Here is a 9766-nt window from a genome sequence, read left to right as displayed (position 1 = left end):
TTTGTTTCGTCGATCGGGATGAAGTAGTGGATGCAAGAGCAACTCGACCGTGGAGATGAGGGGAGAGTGTCGCATGAGCGAGAAAAGGCTCAGAGGAAAGATAAGTTGAGGCAATGGATTCGTCTTGAGAGGTTGAACCTGTTTCAACAGGATCTCCGTGTAGAGGGATGAAGTACGCGAACGACAGGGAAGGAAAGGAACAGAGGACTAGAGAGAAAGAGGAGGGACAACTGATGCGAAGGGTTCTTTGAACACGTTGCACAAAAAAGGGTTTGTGTTGTGGGGCCTTCACCATATCGACTACCTGTGCACACTGATGCATGTGAAGTTGACTCTGATCTACCCAGACCTCTCGTGGAAGGTTCCATCTTCTGCGGTCCATCCGCGCCGCACGCACCGCCCTAGAAAGAATTCGAAACGGTGTTTATCTGTAGATCGAATCAGAGACGACTGCGCTCGCCGCGGCTGATCGCCTCGAAGCGCCATCCTTCTGGACCTCACAGCCGTCACTAGAAGCGCTGTCCTCGGTTGCCGTCGCAAGAAAAAGTGCAAGCACAAGGTGTGAACTTGAGAACGGAGGATAGCCAGTAGGCACCAGCCTCGGATCGCCGATGGCCACATGCAGGCTCTCGCCCTCGGTCTCGGGTGTCTCGACAGCTCCCCGTGCACCAGCTAGTTGGCGACGAAAGCGCGTTTAAAAAGCGCGTTTTTGTCCTGGGACATCCGGGGGTCTGCCCTCCTCTTTACTTTGACCAGTCGCGAAACGTCATTGTCCCCCCGGCGTTCGCTCCGCCTAGGCAGGCAGGTCCAGCAGGGACGAGCGCCCACACATCTCGAGACGGCGAGCGTTCCCAGCAGTGCAGCCTTTCTGTCTTCCAGGCAATGTGTGCAGTTCAGCAGCAACCGGCGAATGAGCGAGGCGAGAAACACAAAAGAGCGGCCTCGACTCGAGGTTAGGCTGGGCACCGCGCCTGCTCGGAGACGCGTGTGTCGACAGACACCCGCGCGTTTCCAGCGAGGACCACTGTGCCGGTTACACAGCCCGTGACGCGCGAGCTAGAAATCTGTTTGAGAAATGTCTACACCGGAAAAGAAGACAAGACACTCTCAGCGGACGAGCATGAACACGAAAACCAGCTTCTGTGAACCACAAAAGAAGAGCCTACGTTGCTCTTTGCACGTGCGCAAAAACGAGGCGGGGGTAGCGCGACCAGTCCTCCTCCCGCTCCCTCCACGCTGTCTCGTCCGCTTGCCGCACGAACGTCTCTCCCCGCTCTCTCTTCGCAGGTACTTGCCTTTTTCCGGCTTTCTCAGAGCTCACCCTTCTCCGTGACGTGCCCAGATGGCCCTGACACGATGAACAAACCTCGAAGTCACGCTCGAGGGACCAAACTCAATGCCCCCCGAAACGCGTCGCACGCAGCACCCACTTCGCTCCTTTCCAAAAAGCCCTCGGTCTCTACACCCCCTCGTGCCATGACGCCTTCTGCGTCCTGCTTCTCGTTCTCCCTCTTTGCCTCTCTTCCTCTCTGTTCTTCGCTGTCTGACAGCTCATTTTGCATCGGCGGCGGCCGCGGCGACAGCGGCGCTCAACCCAGCGGGGGTTTGCTTCTTTCGCAGGTTGCCCCAGTGGAGGAGGAACATCTTTCCCAGGGTCTCGCTGCATGCAGCGTTGATGTCTTCACACTGGAGTTGCGCCTGGCTGCTCATCATGAGCGTGTTCAACTGGGAAGGCGGATCAATCTTGCGGAACGCCGGGCCATCCAGGTCCGCCGGGAGCAACGGCTCGCCTCGAAGTCGCCTCTGGTCGTTCTCCAAGCGCCGACGCTCCAGGAGCTGCTTCTGAAGTTGCTGCTGCTTCAGCGACTCTCTCTGGTATCTCTGCAGTTTGTCTTGTTCGTCGCCCAAGGCCTCGAGCGACATTGAAAGCATCGACAAGTTCTTCTCCATGTACACGCTCTGGTCGAGCTCCAAGCTGTCAAAGTCCGCCTGGTTCTGCAGCGGGTCGTGCACTGCCCAGTCCATCAGGAAGGCCTCGACCAGGAACGGATTCACCACGACGAGGGGGACCTGCGAGAAAGTGGACACCGAGTCAAACAGAAAACTGTGAAGACGCAGCTGGCGAAGGCGGTCGGGCCCCCATACGCCGGCGACTCTCGCGGACGCCGAGGCAGGTGTATGTACACCCGAACTGCAGTCCTCTTCCAGTGCTCCACGCCCCTCGGTGGACCCGACTCGCGGCGCGGAGAGATCCGAAGTCTGGGTCGATGGGCCGTGGAAGTCTGTTCTGGTGCGCTCTTTTTTCTCAAGTTTCTGCGCGCACTTCTCACCTCAATGAGGATGTCCTTCGCGCGGAGTTTGTTGTACTTGGAGACATCCTGCTCGAATTCCTGGTACTTTTGCACGAACTCCGGGTTGACGCGGTACGCCTTGAACGCCTTCTTCGCCATCGAGTTCAGCATCGGGTCAAAGCCGAGCACAATGGCCTTGTCGATCGCTTCCTGGTAGAGCACCAGCGAGTCGATGATGTCCTTGTTCTTCAGGTCCCCGAAAGACAGCGTCTGGTACCAACCGACGGTGAAGCAGTCCACGTTCACGTCGTGCATAAGCTCCGCCATCTTGTCTTGGTACTTGTCGAACTCCTCGTCGATCCTCTCCTCCAGATCCTTCTCGCTAATTCCCTTCTCGCGCTGGACTTGCGCAATGATGTCCTGCAAACAAAGAGAGGCGGAGAGGAAAGTGGTGCATCGCGACCTTCGGCCCTCCAAAACGCCGCACAGGAGTGCGCCCGAGGAAACACGACAAAAATACCGGAGGACCTCTGACAGCCCGATGAATGCGCACACGCCGGATCTCGTCCCCACGCGTGGAGCGCGAGACAGTACGAAGAAGGGACGAGTGGAAGGCAGGAGGCGAGAAAAAAGGGACCGGATGGAAGGACATGCATTTATCTGCCGTCTCCTCTCGCAAAAACCAAATCGACCCTCGAGGCCTTTGCCTGCCTTGCCGAATGTCTCGACACAGCCTCGCGAACCCTCCTCCGCCCTGTCTCTTTTCTTCCCTCACGCCACCTTCTCCGTCTCCTCCTCCTTTGTTCCCCGTCTGCCTCTTTTCCGTTCTTCTTCGCTCTGTCGCTGCGGTCCTTTCGCGCCCCCACTCAACGCTCTCCTCATCTCCCCCTCTTTCTCCCGCTCGTTCTTCCTCTTCATCCGCTCGGCGTCTGTCCCCTTCCTTTTGCGCACGTCTCCCTCCTTCTCGGCCCTCTGCCTCCGATGCGTCCAGACCCCTTCTCTGCGCCTTTCGCTCACCTTCTTTTGAGGGAGAGGGAAGCAGTTGGTGACTTCCAGTCTGTCTTTGCAGTCGATCCCGAGGAGTTGGCCGTTCACGGGTGTCGGGTAGTTTTCCTTGCAGTGTTTGAGAACCTTCATGAGCACGAGGCTGTCGACTTCGACGACGCGCAGCGGATAAGAAGCCTTCGCGCGTCGAGAGGCTCCGGTCCCCGACATGCCCGCGAGAACCTGAGCAGCTGTGCGTCGCTGGTTCGGACTCACGCCTTGAGGAGACACGTCATCGCCGGGGGAGACACCGCCGGCGTTCAGGGAGGAGGCGGGCGACGAAGAGAGCGCCGGACCTGCGGCGCCGTAGGGCGAGGAAGGGACAGCGGAAGGAGCGAAAGCCGCGGGCGCTGCGGAGCCTTGGAGGCCACCTTGCGCGGCGCCAGGCTGCGCTCCACCGCGCAGGCTCGGCGGAACGTACTTGCCCCCAGAGTTCATTTTGGACGGAAGCGGCGAGAAAGAAAAACGGATCGGAGACACCCTAGAAAGGAAGGCCGTGAAAAACCAGGAGAGAAAAAGGAGAAGCACGAAAAGAACAAGGAGGGGGTGTGAGAGAGGGAGAGCGCAAGAGAAAGACGAGGAAACGGCGGGGAGGCTGGAGACTGTGGAGGTCGAGAGAGTGAAGGAGAGAAGACGAAAAACGGAAACGGGAAGGGAAGGAAAGTGGAGGCGAGAAACTGAAGAGGGAGGAGAGAGATCGACGGAGCCCCGCACAGCACACGGAGGTTTTGGTGGACTAGGGAAGAGACCCAGGAGAGACGGGAACGGGGAAGAAGGGGAGAGGCGCCGCGAACAAAAAGGGGCGAGAGAGAAAGCGAGAGAAGAGAGAAGAGAAGAGAGAAAACAGACTTGTTGCAAGGGAAAACAGTCGCACGTCAGGAGGACCCGTGTGTCTCTCTTCTCTCGCAGCACATGTCGAGAGTAGTGGGGGTTTTCTCTTCAGCCCGGCCCGCCTTTTCCGCCGCTTTCTCCCGTCCGGTCTCGGCTTATAGTCCAGTCCAGCCTGCGACCGTGCGCGCGCCGTGCGCGACAGCTGGTGTCTCGCGAGTACATGCAGCCGGTCGGTCTCCGAGCGCTCGCCCGCCTCTTCCTTCGAGACACCCGGTGCGGAATTCTCGCCGTTACGCTGTGCTCTTACAGGCTCCAGAAAAAGGAAGAGCAGAGGACGAAAAGCACAAACGGCGCTAAAAAGAGACCACCGGAGCAGGAACAAGTGGGTGGCGAAAGCGCAATGTGTACGTACACCCGAAACTGCGCAGTCTCCGATTCGGGACCGCTCTTGACCCCCGTTGCGCATGAGTGTTTCTCTGCGTTCGAGGCTACCACACCTCCTCACGTCCTCTGCAGGGTCTCTTTTTTCTCTTCTTTTGTACACGGTGTACAGGACTCACTTCTTTTCTTCATCCTTGGCTTCATCTGCTCCAGCTTCGGGTCTCTTGCGTTTGAGACAAGATTCTCGACCGCGCCTGCTTTGCGGGAGCGGCCCGCGCGGCTCTTTTTCTCTTCGCGCGACTCAAATACTGACTGTGTATTTGACCTGGTTTCCCTTGTTTTGTCTTGCCGCAAATCCGATTTTCTCCCTTGACACACAACGCACGGCTCTCTCTTTTCTTCTTGGTAACCCGGAGGGGACCACCTCTGCTGTCCTTGTCGGCATCCCCTTTTCAGCCGCGCTGTCGAGCCGAGGCCTGCGTGGCGGAGGACCTGGCTGAAAGTGAGCGTTTTCCTTCTCTCTTAATTCCCTTCTTTCTCGCCTTTCTCTCCTCTCCTCTAACTTTTTCGCTTTGCCCTCGATACCGGCACGTAACTGTCCTATCGGCATGTGTCAGTGTCTTGTGTAAGTTTCCAGGTTTGGGAAATAAAAGTCTGTGTCCAAGATGTGCGGGCGAATGAGCTGCACGCTGCATCCTCGGCGTCTTCGTCGAATTGCGGGTCTCGTTTCCTCGCCACTTTCTGCATCTTCCGAGTCTAAGAAGGCCGAGGGAACGGACAGCGTCGAGCCCGCGAAGAGCGAGGAGTCTCGCTGCCCCGTAACCGTGAAGCACGAAGCAGCCGCGGCCCCTGCGCCTTCCGTCCCTTCCTCAGCCGCAACCTCGCACCTGGCTAAAACCGCAACGAAAGAAGAAACCGACACCCAAGAGGACAAAAAAATCCCACCCTTCTCTGCTCTTTCTCCCTCTTCTTCTCCCTCTTCCTCTTTTTCTTGCGCGTTTCCGGGTGAAACGGATGCGTTCGACTCTCATTTTCCCCGCCCACGGTTCAACGTTTCCCCGACGTGCTCAGTGCCGATCATCGAGGAGGCGACTGGGCAGCGTCGCTTGCGAGCGGCTAGGTGGTATCTGAGGGTGCCGGGGCAAGCGCCCGGCGCAAACGGGGAAAAGGCGCTCTCCTACCATACTTTCAACGCGCGCGCAGAAGGCCTGACCCAGTCCCGACTCTATCGGTGAGGCAAACAGACGCCTGCAGACGCACAAGCACCACAACAGGAACGGCCCTAGAAAGAAACGAAAACGACCCAATCGCAAAGGAAAGAACGGGGAAGAAAGGAGGAAGAAGGGAGGGAAGAAGAAGGGAGGGAGGAAGAAGGGGAGGAGGAAGAAGGGGGGGGGGGGGGGAAGAAGGGGGGGAGACAGTTTTTTATTTCCTCGTCCGTGCAGGTTCCGGCACCTGCAGAGCGCAGTAAGAACTAGAACGGGCTGAGTGGCAAAGTGAGGGAGTGACGGAGGCTACGGAGATGGTGTACATACACCCCAGCAAAGGGTAGTTTGTAGAAACGCAGGAATCCCATTGTATGGTGTGAAAAACAGGGAAACTAGCTTCAGTTGCCATGTAAGGACACGTGAGGAGGAGGACGGCACGGCGAAAAAGAGCGACCGCAAGGTGCGACTCTCATTTCGCTATCCTTATACAGGGTGTACGGACACCAGATGAAACATGGAACTTACAGGGTCATGAGGCAGAAAGGGAGGAGCCAGCTAGAGAGAAAGAGGGAAAGAGTGGAAGGCAGAGAGAAATAGGGAGGAACAGCGGGAGCGAAGGAAAAAAAGCGATAGCAGAAAAGACCGGGAGCACGCGAGGACGAGAACGAAAAGAAGAGCGAAGGAAAATAGGACGGAGCAGAACGGAGAACGCGTCGGTTGCCGGAAACGTGCTCGAGCTCACAAGAAGCATTTCCCGCGTCAGGTAATATATGAGAGCTCGTCCGCGCTTTTTAAGATCAGCCGAGAGAGGAAAACAGCCTGTTTTTGGCAAGTGCGTTTTCTCTTCTGCTCTCAGGAGACTCCTCGATAAGCGACGATGTGTCGTCGTCGCTGACGGCTTCTACGAGTGGAAGAAACCACAATCTCCGGGCGAAACGAAGAAACAGCCGTTTTTCATTCGGTACAAATCCTCTGTGCCAGGTACATCTTCAGATAACGTTTTGCCTTTTCGCTGTCACCGTTGCTCCAGACAGTCCAGGTAAACGTTTCCACTTTTGCATGGTCAGTTCTGTCGATTTCTGCGAACACGCCCTGTCTGTGTGATTGTGAGATCTTGAGGAGCGCGAATGAGCGGCGCCTCGTTCAATGCGTAAACCAGGTGAACGAATTCGATACCGGAGAGCTGTGTACACATGCATACACATATCGTCGTGCTCTGTATATGCCAATGTATATATATATATATGTATACATGGAAGTCTGTAAATGGGGGAAACTGCGTATACAAACCTTCCCTCCGTTTCCCTCTCTCCATCTGTGTCTGCGTTGCTCCATTTGTCGCTCTCTCAGTGAACATCGGCCTCTTCCTCTCTCTCCCTTCCTCCCTTCCTGATCGTGTTTTCTTTCCGTCTCTTTCTCTTCTTCTTCTCCGAATGTATATATATATATATATGAATATATATATATGAATATATGAATATACGTGTACTATGGATCGTGTTCCATGTGCTTGTTTGTCGGCTTTGCGGTTTTGCTGGTGCAGATGCGACAATTCCAAAACGTCGCGCTGAACTTGGCGGGATACGAAACGTCCAGGCAGGCGCGCCGAGCGAAGAGACGCCGAGGGCCGTTTGTGGGAAACGCGAGCGTGACGGAGAGGAGACGAAAACCGAGCAAGTCGAGCATAAAAGACCGCGAGAACAGGTGCGCAGAGAAAGACCCAAGACATCAAAGGACGCACACGCCATCTTTGCCTCCGTTCACGCGAGGTTCCGAACGCGAGCTTTTCCAGAAAGGTGCTTTCCCCATTTGCTTCTGCGCATTCCTCTGTGTCTCTGTATGTTTCGTTCCGCCATCGGTTACTCGCCGTTCGAAAGACACTTGGTTCTCTCTTCCGCGCCTTCGGCATTTGCGTTCCTCCGCGTCTGCCTCCTCGACGTCGCCTTTCTCAGCCGTTTCTTCGCCGGGAGTTTCCAGTTTTCTTTTCTGTTTGTTTTTGCGTCCCCGCTGCCTTTTGTCAGAACACCGCAAAGGCGTGGCCTTTTCCCTCTCGTTTGTCCACCCCCGAATGTTGTATCCGATGACGGGAGATTTCGTGTCTCCTTGAAGACGCGGCAACCGGTGCTGGGAAAGATTCGCAACTCTCCGATTGCGCTTCTCCACAACGATGGCGTCTCGCCATGCGTACCGCACCTCTCAGAACTCATCTAAGTATCCATTTACAAACACAATTTCATGTCCGTTCATTTGTAGATATCCACAGACGCGTTTAAATCTAAACAGTGCAAAGTGTATCTGTAGTATATGCATAGATACACATATATACATGTATGTTGTGTGCAATACATAGGCCTGTGTAGCTACGTGTGTGTACTTGTCTGCGTATCGACTTGAGGCCCGGGTCGTGTATTTCTAAGCAATGTCCATGTGTCGCAATTGGTGGACGCGCGTGCGTTTGTCGATGCGCAGAATACACCTTGTCGGTTCGTTTTTTCAGCTGCAAGAATCGCCTTCAGAGACTGCTGCATGCGCGCCGGGGAAAAGCGCTGGTTGGCCGAGCGCCCTGAAGGAGTGCGAAGCTCCTCTGCTGTTCGCGGGCCTCTTCGACGACGATCCGCTGCATGCAGCTGGATCCTCACCTGAGACGCGCGACTGCTCGGCGACAATTCTGACCATGGAAAGCTCGAGCACGCCGATGGCGGAAATCCACACCAGGTGCGAGACAGAAACAGGCAACACCCGCAAGAGGTAAAAAGAGTCGATGATACACAAAACCCATACCTCGGTACGAGCAACTACGGCGCACCTCGGTCGACCCGGTTCCCACTTGTCTTCTGTAGTACACTGGTGTCTCTGCGCCTTGTCGTACTTGTGCGTCTGAACTGCTTTGTTCACCTCTTTTACAGCTTTGGGGATGCAGACAAAGACCGTTGGACTGGGGAGGTAAAACCCGGATTCCTTTTCTTGATACTCCGTTCCTTCTCCCTTCTCTCCCACGACTTTCGCGATCGCAGGATGCCAGTCCTTCTGTCTCCGGAAGACGCCTCGACGTGGCTAAACACAGAGGAAAACGCCTTCTCGGAAATCTTTCCGCAACTCCTCAGCCGCTCCAAACAGCTCTGTGAGAGTAGTGGCATTCGCTCGTCGCGCGTCGCGATTCTCGGCCCGTTTGAGGGATCCATTTTACTTCGAGACTACACCTGTTTCTGAAAACAAACGCCCCGCCGTATCTTTGCATGTCCCTGTAAAGCCTCTCGACATATACATGTATATAGACATATACACACGTATGTATAAGCACACATGTATATATATATATATATATATGCGTCTATTTTAGTATGTTTCTATATATACTACGAAATTGATGAGCGCGTTTCACAGATTCTTGCCTCCTCCCATGTGCTCTTTGCCAGTGCGCTGTGCCTTGCCTCCTTTCTCAGCTTTGGTTCCTAAGCAGCTGCGCCGCTTGTGCCTTTCTAGCCATGAAGAACATCTGCCTCTGCCTCGTTGTCTCTCTTTGTCTTTCTCTGCCTCTTTGACTCTCGCTTCAGATCGCACGGCTCTTCAGTTTTATCCGGTGACGCCGCGCGTGGGAAACAGCCGTTACGAGAGCTCGGACTGTGTCCTTCCTCTCTCTCAAGGAAAAGACGGCGGCTCAAGGGCGCCTCTGCCCAAATCTCGGGGGATGCGGACCCTCGACTTCTTCCTGAAGCCTGCCACGGAAAAGAAAAAATGAAAGCGCAGAGAGGCGCAGAGGGACACACAGAGACAGAGAGGCGATTGAGCAGCTCCTAACAGAAGGAATAGGAGACAGCGGCAATGTAAATATATTTATATATGATCTGCACGCATACATGCATGTCTACGTCTATGTTTAGTTAGTTACGAATAAGTCTACGTCTATGCGTCTCTACAGCCGAGACAGAGGTAAACTGTAACAGGACTGTGTAGGCAACGAAGATGATTGTGCGTCGCCTTTTTGTTTCACTTTTTGAGCTCCTTTGGGGG

At 55.2% G+C, this 9766-nt stretch overlaps 2 protein-coding genes across 2 annotated transcripts; one reads left to right on the top strand and one right to left on the bottom strand.

The window, feature by feature from the left end:
- Positions 1 to 1551: 1551 nt before the first annotated feature.
- Positions 1552 to 3773, bottom strand: NCLIV_066600 (DEHA2F06798p, related; the record flags this gene model as incomplete). Its single annotated transcript, XM_003886211.1, has 3 exons — positions 1552 to 2070; positions 2331 to 2711; positions 3309 to 3773. 3 exons carry the CDS (start codon positions 3771 to 3773, stop codon positions 1552 to 1554), a joined length of 1365 nt encoding a protein of 454 aa, XP_003886260.1.
- Positions 3774 to 5212: 1439 nt separating this feature from the next.
- On the top strand, positions 5213 to 9494 carry NCLIV_066590 (UPF0361 protein DC12 homolog, related; the record flags this gene model as incomplete). The annotated part of the gene is made up of 6 exons (XM_003886210.1): positions 5213 to 5778; positions 6612 to 6736; positions 7299 to 7459; positions 8253 to 8470; positions 8770 to 8876; positions 9310 to 9494. The coding sequence occupies 6 exons, from the start codon at positions 5213 to 5215 to the stop codon at positions 9492 to 9494; spliced, it is 1362 nt and encodes a 453-aa protein (XP_003886259.1).
- Positions 9495 to 9766: the final 272 nt, after the last annotated feature.

Source organism: Neospora caninum, chromosome XII (genome assembly GCF_000208865.1).
Source record: "Neospora caninum Liverpool complete genome, chromosome XII".
Classification (NCBI taxonomy): Eukaryota; Apicomplexa; class Conoidasida; order Eucoccidiorida; family Sarcocystidae; genus Neospora; species Neospora caninum.
The sequence above is the reverse complement of the archived record's forward strand: the minus strand, read 5'-3'. Positions and strand labels throughout refer to the sequence as shown.